The 21,187-nt window shown below is 37.0% G+C and overlaps 1 protein-coding gene across 1 annotated transcript in view; it reads right to left on the reverse strand.

The window, feature by feature from the left end:
- Positions 1 to 21,187, reverse strand: part of CACNB2 (calcium channel, voltage-dependent, beta 2 subunit) — a gene marked incomplete at its 5' end in the record, with an annotated part of 39,664 nt that overhangs the window by 11,653 nt on the left and 6,824 nt on the right. Inside the window, 4 exons of the mRNA XM_010086557.1 lie at positions 10,315 to 10,424; positions 13,441 to 13,499; positions 13,809 to 13,889; positions 17,350 to 17,483. Of these exons, the coding sequence (XP_010084859.1) occupies positions 10,315 to 10,424; positions 13,441 to 13,499; positions 13,809 to 13,889; positions 17,350 to 17,483 (384 nt within the window). The remainder of the gene's footprint in view (positions 1 to 10,314; positions 10,425 to 13,440; positions 13,500 to 13,808; positions 13,890 to 17,349; positions 17,484 to 21,187) is intronic.

Consider the following 21,187-nt stretch of genomic DNA (forward strand, 5'->3'; position numbering starts at 1 on the left):
ACACCCAACTTGACAGAGCAGGTATTACATCAGCATTATATTTTAGGAAGATCCTGATAAAATGGCAGTTTTTTGATGGGAATGCAATGCAAAATGACCATGCTTCTCGCCTGCAAAGGCCAAATTAGAAACCACAGAATATTGCTTATATGCAGCAACGAGGTTTTGATCTTCACCACGAAGAGTACAGTTCGCATACTGTTAACTGATAATAGTATGACTCTAATATCCTATTCAATCTAACCTTGTCTACTTGTCTTTGGTTAGGTGGCACTGTTTTCTTCATAGAAACAGATTTTTAAATTATTACTTGGAATGCAACAGCTACAAAGTGTTCTCTTTTTCTAAACAGAGCTCCTGACATTACAGACATATAGCACAAAAAGAACATGCCTATGTCAATGCATGTAATATAAAAATGATTAGCAACACCTTGCACAAATGGCTTTCAAATAATTTTTTAAATAAAAGGAGAATGGATGTGAATAGCCATGACTTTTTTAATGCTAATTGTGTTATACAAGCACACTTATTTCAAAATAATTAATTGCTAAATTCCATGAACATAATTAAACAAATTAGAAGTTTAAGGCAGCCTCAGGAATTCTAAAACAAAGGCAAAATAATCAAATGTGCTATATATCCCCTGTGCCTTAAAAGCACATAGAAAATATTGCACCAAAAATACAAAAATCCCAGCTGAGAAATGGACAAAGGTTATATCTGAAATCCCAGATTATGAAAAAAGAAAAACAAAAAGGAAGTGATGACTATTAAGTTTGCTCACACACCTCTTAAGTAAATAATGAGCTTGACTGACAGAATTAAAATTTTAAATTTTAATTTGTGAGCATATGTGTGTATACACATGCTTATATTGTGGGCAAAATCACCAAAGTGTCTACATTAGGTATTGCACTAACCAGAACGCAGGTACCTGGCTGCAGCAGGCTATCCCAGACTACACTGGACGCCTGTGCTCGCTGTATACAAAGTGGAAATGCTACCGAGGGTGATCCAGAAAGCTACACGGTGTGTGAGCAGTCCGGAGCAAGCCAGTAAGAAACCCCACACATACACAAGTCCTTAGCCTCTTTCTTTCCATCCTACCCTTTCCTTCCCTCAAGCACCAAGATTGGTCTGGGTAGGCAGGGAGCTAACAGCAAGGTCATGCTGGACAGGGGACAGCTGTCTCCATCCCTTCCCCAGCCAGGGAGGTTCTGCCTCATGGTCTCCAGGCAAGATGAGGTCTCCCACCCCACACCAGTGGCAATGCTGGGGAGCAGAAGCCTCTGTGCCTCCTCTCCAAGCGTACCCAGCCAAAAAGGAAAAAGTCTTGGAGGGGAACACAAGCAAGAGGGAATAAATGCTCTAGCATAGTCCTCAGCTAATGGGCCAGAAGATACCTGGATTACAGGTGTTTTAATCAAATTTCTAACATAAATGTAGTTTTGGGAATATACTTATATTTCCCTGGTTGCAACCAAATCCCTTATCCACTAGCTCATTACATAAAAAGAGGTGTGTGAGAGTGGGAGGATGAAAATATTCTCCAGGGAAAGTGGCTGCATGTGTTACTCATGCCTAACAGATGGGGCTCCTACAAGGGATAAGGCAGAAAGGAGAGGAGCATGTCTGCTGCCCCACCTGGGGCTCCCGTCTGGGCTCTCCTGAAGGGGAGCTGTGGGATGAGGTGCTGAAGGAAAACAGGGTTTTCCTCTTTCTGCCTGCTGAGGGTCAATTTAGACAGAATTCAGACAGCCTTGAATGCACACACATGTCCAAGTGGTATTTGCAGATACAATGTGATGTTTGGAAACCTCAACATAACCAAGATCCATTTATAATGGACTAACATCTTCTGAAATGCAATACTGTAATTATGTGCAAATATAAACCAGATAGTGTCATTTAAAAATACCAAATAGATGAAAATGCGTACTTCCCCTTCTATTCCTCATGGCTAGCAAAACTACAGCATTCATGGAATGATGCTTCTTATGCCGGGTTTAAACGGGAAGTAAAATTTAACGGCCTAGGAACAGAAAAGCTTTAAATCAGCGGATTGCAGCACAGACATGACTGGATGAGCACTGCACAGGGTATTTCTGCACCATGCCTCATTACTCAGTGCAGTCCTATAGGCTTTTACAGCTCTGATCCATACATAGACACTAAGTGTTTCCTAGATTTGTTGTTTTATTCAGAACAAACACAAATAAAAATGCTCAGCCTTTCTGACAGATACAATGGGGAACCCCTCCATCGCTGGCTATTCAACCCCTCCTGATGATGGTGTGCCACTCGCAAAATATCTGCGTATTCACTGAGTGAGAGAGATACTGACTCTGTAGCCTGATGCTTAGAGTGGGAGGCAAAACACATGGATTCCCGTTCTTTCTGCAAGGAAAGTTTAATTATTATGCAAAGTGCGTAAGACTCAGCAAGACCCACTGACAACCATCATAAAGGTGATCACAGCCCTATCATGTCAATGGAAATTATGAGTTCATGCCTCTGTTAGCAGAGAACAGAAATGAAACCAGACTTCTTGGCAGTCTGGTTGAACACAGATAACAACTTTTATCAATTCCATAAGCCTCCTAGGAGAAAGAAAAAATCCTGGATCAATTCAATCTACAGGTGTGAATAGTTTTAAGGGAAGCAAACTGTATCCTTAAGCAAACAGCTACCTTGATAAAAATATTTAATTCACCTATCCAGGTATCTTAGTTATTATACAGATATTTGTGACCTTAAAATTATTCTAACACATTGCTATATTACTTTATCTCTAGCACAAGCTTTGTTTCAAGATAGTTATAAATCATATCTATTTCAGTGCAATACCATGACAAAATATAGAGACATGTTGCTGAGAGCTATCTCTAATTTACGGAAGTCAGTAATTTTTTTTTCCTACTTTCATCCTTTGGAAGTACTCAGGAAGTTTCATTAAAAAACTTTGCTAATACTGTATCAAAAAGGTATTTGTAAGTTAGAATATTGGAAATCTGGTACTGAACTTCTAACACAGAACTGCCTGGAAAATTTCATTAGAGAGACTCTGACCTTAGACGTTAACAAAATGAAGGCAGGCTCAGGAGGATAAAAGAGCATTTTGAGACACACAAGGCTGGTAAATTCTAATGGGTTCAGGATCTTCATGCCACTCTTTACAAATGGGTTCAGGATCTTCATGCCCCTCTTTCCCCATCTGTGTGTAAAAGGATATGTAGCCACATCCTCATGATAACTCAAAAGCTCTTGGTTGCTATATTACAGAATTCTTCTGGTTCTAGGCAGGTTGAGGTTTGGCAGATAACTTTACCATTTCTGAGGATTTAATGCCTGCAAGTGAGAGTTCTGGACATTTGTCCCAGCTATCTTGAAGATAAGTAAAGGGACAATCAGGATTTTCCTTATCACATTGAACATCTTTTTTCTTCTCTTTGAACTATATTAGATCCTTGAGATTTTGGAATGGAAATACACTTGTGGTCAAATCCCATTTTTGCATTCCTGTTCCACTGCCTCTGTAAGTAGGGAAGGATCCTTATGTGGCTTAGTTAGTGCTCTTTGAAGTTTATTTTTATTTTCTAATCAGGGAAGCATTTACTTGAAACATACTATAAACTACAATTGTTATAAAATTACCAAACATGGAGAATATATAATAACATTATTATATATATATCATATATGTGTGTGTCTATATATATATATATAAAATAAATTGCTACCATAGTTTCAAGCATTCAGCCGTGTTTTCACACAAATATCAAGAAAATGAAAATATACAGATGAAATTTGCACTGACAATCCACTATTATTTCTTCAAGCATTTGTGTTTCATTTTCAGAAAACAAAACTCTGGGATATCTACCTAATGATGTGAATGGGAGCTCTACACATTTTCTAGAGGCAACTTTCCAAAGACAGGCACTCAATTGCACATGCAAATTGGGTGCAGGTAATGCCTGACAGGTTACTGCATATGCACACAGAAAGCAAACAGATTCCCAGCCATTTGAGTGCAATCATTTTCCCATATACATGATGACATATTTTACATCAGCATTCACATGTCTGTGTTAGAATATGCAGATTAGAAGCATATTAGAAACCTACAGTGGAAAACCTAATCTTTAGTGTTTACTTGTCAATCTCAACTTTATTTTTAGAATTACTTGAAAATAAATAAGGAAAACCAGCAAGATTTTCTAAAAGAAATACATAGCAACACAGTACAGCATTGTTTTTTGTCTATCGGTGAGCCAGCTATGAGAAACACACGATGGTTCTGTGAGGTACAATAAAGTATACGTACCCAAAACATCTGGAAAGGGAGAGCATTAATGAAGCAAAGAATGGAAAAAGCCAAGACAATCAGGTTCTTGTACAAAGCATACAGCATGAGGTAAGGTTATAACAAGTGTAACGTACACAGAAACAAGAAGAAAAAGGTTTGGGTCCTTTTGACAAAGAAATGCAGCAAAAGCACAGAGCTGGTTCAGCAATTTCTGCACATGGCATGCACGCATATAGAAATTTAAGCCAATTGGGACTGATTTTCAGGTGAATGAGTTTTAACCATGTTCTGTACCTTCTTGGAGAGAAAAGTATTTTCAAAATTACCAATTTCTTCTGGGCTTTTAAAGAAATTAATCAATTGCCCTTTCCTTAAATTTAGTTCTAGCATTTCATATATTAAACATATAACAGTATTGACAAGCAAACTTTCCTCTTTATATACAAAACAAGCTTTCATATAGGAGAGTGTTAACCCTGCACTCTTCTTGTAAATCTTTATGAGCCAGACACTATTGTTATAAAATTCTTGGATACATTAATTTTACATTAGAATATTCAGTGGTAACATTGGTTTCCAGTGAGTCAAATCCCAAGTCTATTTTTAACTGATTCCTTCACAGAAGCAATCTTTCAGTCGATAGGTGTGTGTAGCATTAAGCACCCTGAGACTCCCCTATAATCCTGTAAATCCAGTTCCTCATGGCAATTCGTACTCCCTATTATCACGTTGTTTGTCTGTGCCTCCTTGAAATTAATTCTGGTTTATCTGTTAAATCAGTTCCAAATAACGGCGCTCACTCCACTGTTTACTATGCTATGCACAATTATGAACAATACACACAATATGAACAATATGCAAATCTATGTTGGGTGATAAGGTAAGAACTGTTCTCAAGAAGAGGTTCATTCATTTCCCAGAAAAAAGTATTTGGTATTAATATATCAAGCACATTACCTTTGTACTATACTAACTCATTGATAGAACACATTAAAATAATACTGACACAAAAACCAACAATGTATTTTCAAAAGTCTAAGAAATAGCCTTCTCTGCTGCAGCTACAACTGCTGCTCACAAATGTGAGTATAACTGAGGGATAAATCAGTCGCTGGACTGCCTAGCTGCATGAGGTACCACTACACAAAGGTCAGTGACTAAAGGAACAGCTTCCCATTGAACTTGGAAGGGGGGAGGGATTTGGATTAATATGAAGCCATTCTGGGGAGCTATATTTGCTATAATAAAAGCCATCTCTAAATGATATTGGATGTACAAGTAACACATGGGTCTCAGTCCATGTTCTGGTGACTGTTCAAGGAGAAGAGAGACAGACAGCAACTCATCTCCCCCATGTCCCACAGCTGTGCAGCCAGGAGACTCATTCAGAGCAAACCAAACCAAACCAAACCAAATTATTTCTCTTCGCAGTGATTTGGAGAAAGGCCCTATTACTCTTACTTTACACAAGGGAAAATGTAGGTAGAGAAAGAATTCAGTTCCCAGGACCCCTCAGCAGACCTGCAGCAGATACTAGAAAAAACCTGATGTAACCTGAGTCCTGACTCAGGTCAGTATATGACTGAAACTTGTATTACAAGAGAAAATTATTTGGCTGCAAAGCTAATACTAGGAAAGTAGGAAATTCCAAGATAGCTCTCTTAAATCAAACCTTTTGTGATCTGTATTATAACACATCATACTCAAGAACATAAAATAAAGTTGTTTCTGTAGGGCTGCTGTCTCAATCAGAACAAAACTCCGTACACTGTCAACTGATAAGCAGCTATTGAAGCATCTACTTTCTCTTCATTCTCAAATACGTGTTTCGTGTCTAATTTAGAGCACATTGTTCTAATCTTTCTCTGAAAACAGAACAAATAAATTATTTGTGCGCTATTTCATGGATGCAATAAAATGATTTTTCACTTTGAAACATCCCAGTTAGGTGAGAAGCTGGAATTATTTGTTTTTCCAGAAATAAAATTGAATCACAAACAGTAATCACAAGTTATCACTAATTCATGGGTGGGGTTCAATTTCAGAAATGTAGTGTCTGATTCTTCAGAGTAATTACTGTAGTAAAAATTACATTCAAACTAGAAAAATGGAAGCCATCCTAGAGGAAATCCTGACTTCTGGGGATTCTTTCTTCCAAAATGGAATGTAACCTTGAAGCTTCTTTTAGAAGTCAGTACTAACACTCAGGACATTCCAGATGCTGCTCTGTACTGTCAGTACATGGTATCAGTACTGATCTGAGATAAGGGAAAAATTCTTCGAGCCAGGCTGGGAAAGAAAAGGAAAGCTCCCGAGTTAACTGTCTGCAAAGAGGAGAGCCTAAAATAAGAGGATGCCTGGGGAATGAGCAGCCATAAGGCTGATATTTCACAAGGTGCCCAACAGGAGCTCCAGTAGTCCATAAAGTACTGCCTAGTTTCCATCTGCATTTTCCAAATCAGTGCATTACCACGCAATGTGCTGATTTTGATGACACACATTATTGTTTGACAGGTTCAAAGCCTGAATCTGTTTCAGCAACAACTCAGTACTTCCACAAGTCATGTTTGAGGCATGAAGAAAACACTGGAAAAAAATAGCTTGTAAACAACTAGTCCAATACTATACTGGAATTCTGTATCAGAGGCAGCAAAATCCACTATTGCATTGGGCTCTTCAGATAATTTGGTAAAAAGTCTCTTTTTCCACCCCTCAGCGCTGCACCTCCCCTCTGTCACAGTGAGCAAGGACTCCTGGGGGTAGGGTGGAAGGCAGCACGGAGGGGTCCAGCAGGAGGGGGAGCAAGGGGATGCCCCTTCCCTCTGTGCCTCCATCCTCTGCTGGCACTGCCCCTGGCTCCAGGCACGGGCAGTCACCCTGCCACAGGCACGGCATGCTCTGCACTACCTTGATGAGGTTGATGAGTGCTACCTCTGGCACTGAGCCCCTGCTGGCCCCAGGTGAGGTGTGCAGGCTGCTGTGATTCAGAAGACAGGCTCAGGGCAATCATGTAACAGTGCTATAGCTTACAGCCTATCAAGTCATAGGCAGCAGATCCCCTTCTCCCACTGGGACTATGCCTTTTTTTCAACATAGAATCAACAGCTGCTAAACTAGCACTCAGTACACTTAAGACTGAAAATCAGATCCTTGTTCCAAACCAGATACAGCAGAAGCTTGATTCTGCATGTCCTGTATCTTAAATGTGTGTTTTAATTACTGGGGTATGAGCTCCTTGGAGGGTAGAAGATGGGTGATGAAGGAATTTCCTCTTTACGATCAGGAATTCAATCTTGGATCCAAGAAATCTTTCCTATTAAAACTGACTGATTTACTGCCACAAAAAGTTTTGGTCAAACCACTATTTCCTGTACTGCTCCCCCCAAATTTAAATTGTGGTTTTAGAGAACTTCATTTGTCTTCCTGAAGCAAAACAGCAATTCACTGAGCAATTCCAATTCCCCACCATTAGTTTGTACAAGCGCCTTTCTCCCTTAACCCAGACACTAGCTCCTCCAGTTGAACATCTTCAAAGTAAACAACTTTTTACTCCATACTCCATACTTCACAGCAAAGTAGGGATTGAAAGCTGAAAGATTAGCACCTTCCTGCTTTAGTTCTGTTTGGCTGCCCCGATCCAATCTGTTGGGGGCAGGTTCTGCTCAGCATCATTGCTGGACCTTGCCCACGGTGAGCCGAGTCTTTAAGCAATTCAGCTGCAAAGTTTGGCTTGTGTTAATGGCAGCTTCTAATAATTTGGTCAAGTTTTCTCACTATTTACATAAAAATGCCCAGAATCATGTAACCGAAATACTGTTCAATTCACTACCAAATTTCAAAATCCTGCTAATATGGGAGTATTAGAGCTTCTGAAAGAAAAGGTGAGAATATTTTAACATAGGTAAAATTATGTTTTTGCCCTAACTTCACTGATAAAATGACCTATTTGCTCTAACTAATACTTACCAAGATAATTCAGAATGATTCTACAGTTAATATTTTGAACAACTATAAACAACTGAAAACCAGATATGTAGCAGGAAATCTTAAGTAATAATAATAAGCCTGTTACAAAAACTAGAGAGACATATCTGTCTATCCACATATTTACATATATAGACAATCACTGTCATCGTTTGGGTGTCTCCAACTGAGGTTTTGTCAGAACTTCCCTTTTAAATACCTCTATCAAAAAAATGCCTTGACCCAAAGAAAAAGTGTTGATGTTTCTTAAGAGTAAGGGTACCATGAGATAAAGGTGTACACAATTGGGCTGTATTTATTCTTTATAGAATTTTGTTTCCTGCATAAATTTTTGTGATAGCTGTTTTACATACATGAAAATATTTTAGCATGAGGAATAGATGACATGCTTTTTACTGCAGCATATATTTGTGCCGTATTGCACAAAATTGCACACGCTTTAATGTTCAGGCTGCAAAATTAATCACCATGGTTCTGTTTGTTCCACGAATGAGTGACCTCCATCTTTATTACCAGTTTTCAGTTCTATTCAAAACAAATTAAACTTTATTTTTTCATTAGATTATTTAATAGATGTTGCTGACAAGACTGAAATTCACTTAGAAGAATATTCTTGTGTATAAAGATAATCATTATGTTATTACAGTACATTGCATTTTGATATTTGAAAACACTTAAATTAAGACATACTTAGAAGCTATCAGACTACTTGCTAGTAAAGATTCACAGCCTCCACATAGCTGAGAGGCAAGGGCTTTAAGAAGCAAATTTTCAAGAAAGAGAAGTCAAACTTTTTTAAGGTAGAGAAGCTCATTCTCAGCAGCACAGCTAAACTAGGTAAATATTAGGGAAATGTTAAATATTCAGTCAAAGTACAGGTACACTCAGAAATTTTATTATAAAACTGATAAAGAACCCATTCAGTAGGATGAATGAGACTCTTCCTGGTCCACAAATTTTGCAAGATTTCAAGATACAATGCTGTGTTTGGGGGAAGGCAAGCTCTCTCAAAGGCCAAGAGAAATCTGCAGCCTTGTAAAGACAGAGACCTGGCTGGAGTATTTACCTGTAATCTAGGACATTCGAGTTCAAGTTCCTCTTTTTTTATATTTGAGTAGGAACTTGAACTTGGGTGTCCCATATCTCAGCTTAGCGCCCCGAGTATGTAGACTCCTGGTAGGATTCATCTCAGTTACCTCCAGGTGACCCCACAAAGGGAATGAGCCAGCTGCGTCAGCGGAGGCTCAGACACAATACACCTCGTGCTAGAGGAAAGGCTGAGGTCAGTCCATGTGAGCTGAGACTCCAAAGTGACCACCTTTTCCTGTTTATTCTAAGGACACCTTAGGATGACAAGCTCCAGTGCAGCCACCTGTACTGCAGATGGTGACATTTAGTTACGTCTTCCTTTCTGGCTAATAAATGTTTAATTACTTATACAACTGGGTAAGCTTCACTACAAAAAGATTCATGTAAGATGACAGATATGTATGCTATGAACCTAGCTATATAGGTTTTTAAAAATTCTCCTCTTTTCCGTCTTTCATTTTTTGCACCAACCTCAGCATTAGTTTAAACTGATAGTACATTCAGAAAATGCATACTTCGATAATTTTTTTCAGGTCTAATATCAGTAGCTATCACTACTAGTAATCTTATCAAAGATAACGCATAGTATCAATAATACCCATATAATTTCCAGTATTCTGAAACCATCACTTTTATTTAACCAGAAGAACATCTCTTCAGATTTTATTCACCTTATGGATGGCTACTTCTCCCCACTAAGGCAAACAGCAAAACATGAAAACTGAACATAAGCAGGATAAACCAAAATCAGCACTATATGAAGTTTATCTGCTAATGATTTTAAAATGATTTCTAGTGCCAGGATTTCTCAATTATGGGAACTGTTATTTTCTTACAGCAGAGAGAAGGCTATTTTTAGCTTACAGATATGAATTAAGAGTAGTATACTTTACAGCCAATTTGCAGATAGCATCATTATAGGTACTTACCTAAGCTTGATCTTGTGTTAGATCGCTCTATTATCGCATGCTTACTGGGGTTGTTTAATACTGAGCGTTTGGCAAGCGAGATGTCTGCTGTGACTCGTGTAATTGATATACTGCAAAAATAAAATATAGTAAAAGAGAACAGAACATTATTTATCTTTCAGGGATGTGGGGTGAAAAAGACATGTTTAACACTAGAAGATGGCTAAGACTACAGGAAAACAACTTCTCCTCAGCAGCACAGTATGCCTTGCACAATGTGAACAGAGAAGAAACTTTACCTAATACTGTTACAAGAAGTACTGATAAGATATCCCCTTTTCCGCACAGTACCGAAACGCAGTGTGACCACTGACTGCAAAGTTACACGTGTCTGAGGAGAGGGGAGGCAGGAGGAGGTCACAGATGTGCTGCAGAAGATGGGACTTGCCTGGGGGCTCCAGGCCTGATGTGGTTAGACTTTGCAACAGTATCCTCAGTGTGAATAGGCTCATTTCTCCTTTCCCTAATTTTGATTAATTTGTTGAAAGGTACTGAATGGCAACCTGGCTTACTTTCACCATACGTATAAGACATATAGGGATATGCAGAGTTAACAGGTAAAGGTAAGTCTTAGCAGGGAAATTAGTACAGCTGTATAACTCTTATTTTTATTGTTTAGTTTAATATCACATGTTTTTTAGCAGAATGCAAGATTTACTTATAATTTTCCAGAACGATCCAGCAATATGCTGGCCACCCGAAATTGAGGACTGCAACACAGAGAAGCAAGCAAATGAAAACTCTTGTCTGAGTATCTGGCAGGGTCAGTTTTGTGTTTATGAAAAAGATGAGCCAAGAAAGAAGTGGTTACTTCCAGTTGTTTGCACTGACCTGCTACATAACCTTTTGCATATTCTTCTTCCTAGTAAAACAGTTAACTCAGTTTGTTTTGCTTTACAGGGTCAAAATGCATCCTTTGGATAAATTCCCTTTCAAACTCTTTGGCCTAATGAGGTTTAGGGGTCATGTTTTTCCAATGATGAGAGTTAAATCAGACTGATGATATTCCCTTGTTCTTCCTTGTATGATTTTACTTGCAATTTAAAAGGAGGAAATGGATTTGCTAAGAACACGGAGGGCTCCTCTCTAGCAAGCACAGTCAGATGCTGTTCATCTGAAATGTAACCAAATAGGTCATTTCCCAATGAGCTCAACATGTGTATATATTTATCTAAAGCCCTATAAAATGTAACAAAGCCAGAAGTTAATACAGAAAAACAGAATTATTTGCACAATACTGATTAGTAACATCATTTTGGAAATATAGGCATGATTTAACCTAAGCTAAAAACAACCAAAGATTGTGATTTCTGGCACAGCTCCTCACAGATAATACCATCAGTCTTAAAATGGAATCCAACATGTAATTTTGGGTACTCATTAGTTATCTTTATTTGTTAATTGATGAACACTACAAACTTTTACAGCTTTTTGGATTTTTTTTTCTTTCCAGGCAACGTTCTTTCCTACACGCAATAGAAAATAATTTACCCCTTTTTCAAATGTAATTACCGTGTATTGAACAAAGCTAGATGTATCAGTCTAAAAATGCTAATTTTCATTTTAATGTCTTTTAATATCTTGTTAAGGCCATTTTAATGTCTTTTGAGATATGTAACACCATGAAGAACAAGTCAGCTCTTGAAATAAAGAGTATGTATGTTCACACAGCAAAACAATTGCAATAAGACTGGGGACAGCTTGACAGCAGAGTGGCAGTGAAAGCAGTAGCATGAATCTAAGAACCTTCTGCACAAATTTGTTGAGGACCTTGAATACCAATTCAGATTGCTACTGAAGTTTGGGATGCTTCCAATCTCCTCCTATAGATTTTGTTTGTATTGAGAGTGCTTATGGATTCACCCTGCCACAACTGGATCTACAACTGAAAATTAGATATGCTCTAGAAATCTTTTAGACATAAAATGCATTAAATTTTTCTGCTTGCAACACTCACTATTTTGTTAACTTCCATTCTGAAGGTACATATCTAAGATTTGACAACCCTGACTAATATAAAGAGGGATGACTAAGTGGCTAGGTCTCAACATCATCATTTGGACTGAGAAAATCCAACTGCTTAAACCACAATGTCCGGTATTTTAAAGAGCTGAAGTTATTGACAGAAAACCTTAAGCTCCCTCTTGAAAGTTTGAGAGCACCAGGACAGATAGAAGCCCACTTCCAAACTAAACAGAACATTCATTGAAGTTACAGATATTATAACAAGATCTTCCCATTTTCTGTTTTTCCCCCTAAATGTCAACCTGCTAGCACATATTAATCTGGGTCCTGATGCAGTAGTAACATAATCACATGTGGAGAATCCACCTGATGTCTCTGGTCCATGGGTCTGTGATGTCTGAATTACAGAACATCCCACTGCTTTTAGAGATGGATTATCACTTGACATTTGTACTACAGTAACGCCTGGAGGCTCAGATACAAATCAGACTGGACCTTGTTGAGTGTGCTGTGGGAGACAGGCTGTAACAGCACTCAGATCAAAACCCAGCGAAGTGCATTCTGTCTGCTACCAAGGGTGACCATATTTCAGCAAGGTGGGAGACTGACACCCCCTCCAGCAGTCCTTTTGAGACTTCCCATTATAGAGTCCAGCACTACTGTCAAACCCAGCTCCAAGCTTGAGGGATCAAGAGTTCGACAATCACACACATTAGTCTGAATGTCATATCACTCTTTCAAATTTAGATGGTGGTCCTCATCAGCTTATATAGAACCCTTGAAGCACTGATGAGATATCACTTAAAAATACTTAAACAAAAGATTTTTTTAATAGAACACATTTATTAAATCTATAGATAAATACCTAGCAATCTGGAGTATGACTGTCAGTTGTGAACAACAAGACTTCCTTTTTTCCACTCTCAACAAATACAAGCTCCTGAATATGTCTCGCTGCAATACAGCCTCAGTGTGCTCTGCTAATTGTTCACAGAACAAGGAGTTAGCTGCCATTCCTAATTTTCTACACATATTTTGCCAAGAATGTAATGATTTCTTAAAGACCTGGTAGTAACTAAACAGGACCTGAACTTAAGTAGATTTGCATTGTAAAGTACTTACCGCCCTTCGAATCTATGTTTTAAAAAATCAAACAACGCTTTTTGCATCATATCTGTTACCTAGAAGCAAACAAACAACAAATTAATAATCACACAGGAAACTCAAAATACTTGATGCTAATAATAATACGCAATACAATTGACAGTAAATCTTATATCTAAACAACATGATATAAGTAATTTATTCTTAATCTAAATTCTGATATGAAATAAAATACATGTAAGCAGGTATCTAGTAGAAATAAAAACTGTCTATATTTTTGTCTATGATATAAATTATGTCGTTCAGCTTAACTACCTTTGAACATTCAAATACAAATGAAGCACAATATTTTTGGCAAAATAAAATTATGCACAATGACCACTTACCTCATATCCCTTCAGAGAAGGCCCCACTAGAACTACTGGTCGCATAGAAGGCACTACATCATAAGGAGGGATGTGCTCTGTCTGCAAAACAGAAAAAGCTTTCAGCATCACAGCACCTAGAGAAAGTGTTACACATTATTTACAATATTAGGAACTCTGAATTTCCAGTGATGTCACCAACACAACAATCAGGGATTCACTAACTTTTCCTGAAAACTGGTAGTGCAAGATAAGAACAAAACAGGCCCAGGGATTTCTTTTGAAAAAGCTTTTATTTGACTTGGTTGGTTTTCTTGCTTTTTCACTTTTGCTCTGGATGGCTACAAAACTGTTATTCTGGAGACATTCACATGTCCCACCCCATAATTCCTAACTGGTTAATTGAAAAGGTTATTTTCAATAGTTAATGATTTGAAATTATTGACTCTACAGCTGTGACATCTGTTTCCCACCAAAATTTTATGTGGGCAAATTACGAAGGAGAAAGAAAAAACAAAAAGGGAGGGGAAAAGCACAACACATCTCTTTTTATGTTCAGATCTGCCCACTGCTTGACAAAACGTTGTGACACCACTGCAAATTCCCATGGGAGCACTCATAGTCTGACTTCCACATTTGCATCCGCAATTCACTTGCAAAAGAAATCAAGATAATGACTGATCAAGTTAGTATCTACAGAAAATTTTCATAAACAGAGCTTGGGATAGCAAACCTTCCACTTTGGGAAGTTCTCATCACCACCCAAGAATGGATTCTGCTGGTACAATATTCACCAAACTACTTACTGATGTATCGTGCACAATTTATAAAAACTATTTTAAAATACAAAGATAAAAAGTTTGCCTTGTTCCAAAGATTGCAAAAAGCTTTGTATTGTTATAGAAATAAAATATAAACACATTAATTTTTTTTTCTTTAATAAATGGCTGTTCAACATATATCACCAAGAATAAGTCTTATCAGAAAGAGTTTTTTGTTTGTAAGGGAGGGTTTGGTTTATCTTAGTCTTGGGGGAAAAAATGACTGAAATCCAAACGCAGGAACATGTGGGTGATACGGAAAAAGGTGTGCCAGATCTATTTTTCAAATGCCTACACAGTACAAATACATCAGTCAAAATCACAGAATATAGTCATTGTTCATTGTTTCAGTTCTCAACGTATCCCAAGGTGTTTCACAATAACATTAAAATAAGTATATACATTCCGAAACACAAAACCACAAAGACAGACATTAATACAGTGACAGCACAAAATGCTACACAAGCAGCAGTCTAAAGCAGTCTAAAACACGGAAAATATTTTTGTGAATGTTTTTCAATGTAATTTATCCTAGTTTTTGTTACCTGTAGCTTCACCATATAATTAGTAACATAAGAATGAATACTAGTGCCGAAGGCATCATAAGCATGTGAAATGAATTTATTTTACACAGGGCAGAATCTGACTCAACACGTTTCAAAGCGAAACCCTGCAATTATGCTGTGCCAGTATCAAAAGGCAGCCCTCCAGTGTTCCTGCTAATATTATTAATAATCTGATAAGCATATTAGAGACAGATCCTAAGAAAAATTCATTACAGATGTATAAGTGCTTATAGCATGAGTGACTGGATGCAACAGATCTTTGTCTTAATGTGGCTGACTCAACCAAAGGTATTCATGCTAGATGTTAACCATCTATTTGAAAATTAGGGAAAGCACAGAAATTACCTTATTTGATGGAATATGGGGTATTTTAAAAATCTATTGAAACAGGCATTTTTTTTTTCCCTCTAATCTTTACAGCTTGAAGTAAGGAAGCTGTCAGCAGAAAATTGAGTAAAAGTTATCTAATGGAAGCATTAAAGTTCTTTAACTAACATTAGGGAATCTAAAATTTTCTAAGGGACTAGCAGTGAGCTATATAACTTTCACTTGCAGAGTCAAGATCAAACATGAAGTCAGAATAAAACTAGCATAGTTTTGACAATATGGCTTTTGCTCAGTGGTTTGACTATGTATGACTAGTTTGGGATGCCCATCCAGTATTTACTGTAAATGTCAGTATTACAAAAAACACCATAACTAGTAACAATTCTGATATAGAAGAAAAGACACACTACAGAACTCAGAGAGATGGGACTAGCCACCATCCAGGTCCAAGGTGGTACATATAGAAGCTGCATCTTCAAAAGATGCTTATGCATATAGCATCCAATATATGCAACATGTATTATTCTTCCTTTGCATTTATACTTGGTAATAAATATGATTAAATAAGAAATTACTCAGAAGCAAGAAACTGCTGTTGATTTTCATAGTGGGCTCTGAATGACATGGCACTTAACAGACTCTACTGAAGCAAAGACTGGTGACTTTGGAAAAGAGAAGGATCCAATACTATCTAAAAGAGCCCAAGAAGAAGAGAGATAGAAAAAAAGAAAAAAAATTTTATTTACTAAACATGAGAGCATCCACAGCAATGGCAACAGTGTCACTTGGCACTGTTTGTAAGCACTGTAACAGTCTGTTACCTGTAGATTTAAGTGAGTGGTTAAAAACAAATGAATAAGAGCTATGAAGACTAAGATTTAAAAACAACAAAAAAAAGTAGAAATGTGTTATTTCAGTGAATAGTTTGGCTGCTACCTAATGTCCTGATAACTTATTCCAGCAAAGATCCTAGAAATATATTGCAGTTTGCTACAACAGGATGCCAACTGCATAGTTCTGTAGTTACCTGAGTTATCTATGGAGAGACATTGGCTTTCTTGTGATCCACCAGGACCATTTCCAATAAATAGTTGAGATACTAAGAAAGCCTGACTGATGGATGGCAAGAACAATTGGCAGATAATTTATATATGACAACAGGAAAAACTCAAAGTAAATAATCAAAACAAGTCTGAGATTTTCCATTGGTCTTGTTTACCTGCAGATTTTGCACCTAAATTTTTAAATTCTATTTTAAATGTTGACTAAATTAAAAATACATCAGTTTTGACTGTTTTCTAAGTAAAATCGGAGTATCTGATTAGATTCCAATAATGATTTCAATAGACTGAGTTACAAGGACAAAAAACTTGAGAAAGATAGAGATAGAAAGAATAAGCATGCACTAGAGAGGTGCATTATATGGATTTGTTAGAAATAAATTTCTCAAACTTTTAGAAGGCCTTCTAACTGTGTCCTATTATTCCATCAAAAAGGATAGGTACTGTAGCTGCGTTTCACAGATGCACTGAACTCGGGACTGCTTGTTTTCTTGTACTGTATCCACTAACAGCTCCATACATTTCTTCCTTAATTCTAGAACACCTGCATTGTTAATCCGGGGTAATAATGCTAATGATGCCAGTGGCAGGATAAACACAGGTAATGCCGATATAAACTTACCGATTTCTGCTTCTGCTTAGCTACAGCAGCATGGAAAAGAAACAAAGAACAACAAAGCATGCATGTTATTGGCTTGTCAAAGGACGCAGACAGTTAACAGGACTAGAAATGTGACGCAGTGCAGGTGAGCAGGTGGACAGATGGGAGCTTGGAAGTCGGTGTTACCTTCTTAAAGAAGGGCATTCTTTTCTCTTTGGAGTGGGGTGATGTTACACTGTTTGCACTGGGTTTGGGGGAGCGATGGTTTGCTGGAATATCATTTTCTTCTGCATCTAAGCCAGTGGCATCTATGTCTATAGCTATATACAGACAAACAATTCAGAATTATCAGATGACAGGGAAAGTAAAGATAGGTTAAAAAGGAAATAACAGATAAAGAAAAAAAAAAACTGTCCAGAGTAATAAGTAAATAAATAATAATAAAAAATCGATCATGAGCACAAAATGCAATAAAACAAAGGGAAAAATTTAAAGGTGCAGTACATCAGGATTAGAAGACAGAAGGCAATCTGTAACAGCTACTGTAACATTTTCCTCTAATCCCCTTTTACAGAGCTACATCAGAATTACTCTTACAAAACAGAGCAATGGCCAAATTCTTTCTTGTTACACCAGTGTAAACCCAAACTAGTTAACTTGAATAGATAAGAGTCACCAATGTAAACAACAGAACTTGGCCAAACATTTGTTTTATTCTATAGCAATGAACACTAATACAAAATTGGTATTGTCAATCGAAATTTGAAATGTCACTAGCGTGTCCACAGGAAATGAAGAAAAAGAAGAAAAATCACTTTTGAAGACAAAATCAGCCTGACACTGGTACAATAGTACTAACATTTATCTTAGAGATACTACAATTGGCATTTTTAACCATTTTAACTAAAAATACACAGTAGTCACTAGATACACTTATTAGAAATAATAAAAAGAGACCTACTAGTAGTGAAAACTAAAAAGAATGGGTAGCAGAAGAGACAAATTTATCCCAGCTTGTCTCAGAGACCTGGATCCTGCTGTAAAGAGTGAGGATATAGGCAGAGCAAAATGGAAGTGAATACAATAAAATGCTGCCGTTCAACCTCTCCCCCAAAATAATATATAGCACACAACGCTTATACCATAAATACAAAATATTTACCCTCTTTAGCAAGTAAATAACTTAAGCAAAAATCATTATGGACTCAGAAATAAATACATTTTCAAAATGCAAATTATTGTGAATGCTGAGTCCAACAGATACCTGCTAACTACACTGAACAAAACAAAACCAACCAACCAAACAAAAAAGCTTTCTTGTTTACAGTGCTCAATCCTGATCTTTAGTAATGCACTAAATTTGTCTTCAGAAAGCCAGTACATACACAAAAGTGATCCACAAACATGGTGTACCACATCACCCATGTGTGAAAATATCTTACCCACCTCTTGACACACACTGGTAACACATGCTTATCTTGCTGCGCCGTTATGTTGAACTGAATCTAACTCTAAATAGATCTGTAAGCAGTATTGTTTTAATTTACTTTATCCAAACCCATAATTATTACAAACTATTATAAAACCACCTTAGTGACCTGCTTTCAGCTGCTTGATGAGTGGGACATCAACAAATAGAGCAGCATGTGTTATTAAATTATGCAACAAATAAATATTTCTGTCAAGCCTACATGCAGCTACTGATTTAAGAGACACTTGGGATCGTGCTCTCTACTGTTTGAGTAAAGTATATTTTCCTGTTTGAATTATTAACGGATCTAATGCCATGATGACCAACAATTCTTGAGTTACAGAACTGTGGCTTTGAGCCTGTCCTTGCCAGGCCTTGCACCCTGTTTCTATACTGCTCCTAAAAACAGCCACAGAAATCACGTAACATTTTCTTCTAGAAACACTGTTCCTTCATATTCTTCATAAGTATAAAAAGAACATATTATCTTTTTATGTAATACAGGCCAGCACAGATGCTATAAATCACTCATAATAAGGCATATTAAAACTCCTTCAGCTCTGTGTTCAACCAAAATTATCAGTAAAGAAAAATCAGGGTTGTTACGTTTTTCCTGTAAAAAAGAAATGCAGCATTTGTTCAGCTAGATACCAGTATCTCCTTTTTTCATCCTCAGTCTTCACATTATGTAACCTCTTTCGTGCTAGTTCGTTTACTGTGAATTACCTTCAGTTCATTGGGGCTTTTTCAAAGTCATTTTCACCATTATCCTCATCCTGTTTGGTGGCTCATGATGACTCTATGGATTGATTACTGTATCGATATAATATTGATTATTTAAATGTCTATGAGCTCCCTTTTAATTTGTTTTTCACTGGTTCCTCATCTTAGAATCATGGAATCATTAAGGTTGCAAAAGACCTCAAGGATCATCAAGTCCAACTGTCAACACAACACCACCTAACTCACTAAACCATGTCCCGAAGCACCACATCTACACGTCTCTGGCAACACCTCCAGGGATGGTGACTCCACCACTTCTTGTTTAGGATTTTTGGTTTTGTGGCACTAGTTTATACTGACAAAAATCCTCAGCTCAAAGTAAAAAAATCACATTAACTTATTCAGTTATAATCTCTTCAACTCATTAAATAATTTATGTATTTGTCATTTACTACACTTGCAAAAAGAGGAGGCCTGGGAATAATGATTGAACTGTGCTTCAAAGTCACCTGAGGTCTTGTGTTAGTCACAAAATATGCCTCTTTCACCCTTCTTGGGATGTCTTAAAATAAGCAAAAAAATTCCCTGCAGGCTCAAAATCTTAAGATCATTGAATAAGCTACTGTGTACTATTCATAAATATTCTCCAAATCTTCAGTCTAGCTAAATAAATTTAACCAGATTTTCTTCTTACTTCAGAAAAACAGGTTTCTGAAAACTACTAAAGAAACTGTTTCTGAAGAAACAACTCAATGCAATGAAAATTATGGCATAGCTAGCAATCAGTCAGTTGCTAACCAAAGTATGCTGCCCATTCTCTTACCTCTAAATTCTGCGCAACATTCTGAAAATTTCGTATGTTCTGCTGTCCAAGTGTTTTTAGGATACAAAAAAAATTATAGCATTTCAGATGCTCTAACTGTAAAACAACATAGGTCCATGGACACGTTCTACTGCAAAAATGCAGTTGTTGAAAAAGTGGGCCTTAACAGTAAACGTGACAGTTTAAAGCCATTGTAAAATAAAAGATTAAGGTGTGTTGTACAGACTTCTGTGGGACACATATTAGTAAACAAAAATATATTTTCAAAGAAAAAGGAAAGTAGAGAACTTAAGTGGGATTTTGATAAACTGCAATTGTAATAAAATTGGTTGTTACAAACAAATTCTTGGTTTCACAAGAATGACAGATATATTTTTCAATTAATTTAATCACATGAAGCTACTACCATAACTTGATTGAATTACTTTGTCTCTCTCTTAATGTCTGTGTAAATACTTTAAGATCTTCAGGATCATTTTAAGATGCCTGCTCAGTAGACCAGGCACCATATAAACTACTACAATTGTAAAATACATGTCTTTGCCTCAGCAGACGAGGCAGTGTCAACATTCATTAATATTTTCTGATTTCAGGTATTCAAAATGTACATTTTCTCTCCCAGCAGAAGATAAAACATCCAGCAATGCAGCAGCTGGATTTAGTAGATTTTGTTAAAACATGGGTTTTTTTTTTTTTTGGTAATCTACTATGCTTTTTTCAAGGAGGTAATGCCAGTTTCCTCCACCAGCTCGCCATGTATTATTTGTTTCATACCTCTTGAATCCCACCTAACTGAAGTTGAATGTCTGTTTTTTGTCACAAAAGGCAAAAATAATCCAGTATGCTATAATGATATGAAGTACACCCTCATTATCAGAATTGTGAAACTAGAAGTTCCTGTTACTATAAAATAATGCCATTCTTTATGATATTGCAGAAACCGCTTGGGAATTTTTATTCTAACTACTGCATTTTTTTTCTGTACAAGAAGGTATTTCTTGTTCAGC

This window comes from Pterocles gutturalis, unplaced genomic scaffold, assembly GCF_000699245.1.
Source record: "Pterocles gutturalis isolate BGI_N339 unplaced genomic scaffold, ASM69924v1 scaffold10446, whole genome shotgun sequence".
Lineage (NCBI taxonomy): Eukaryota > Metazoa > Chordata > Aves > Pterocliformes > Pteroclidae > Pterocles > Pterocles gutturalis.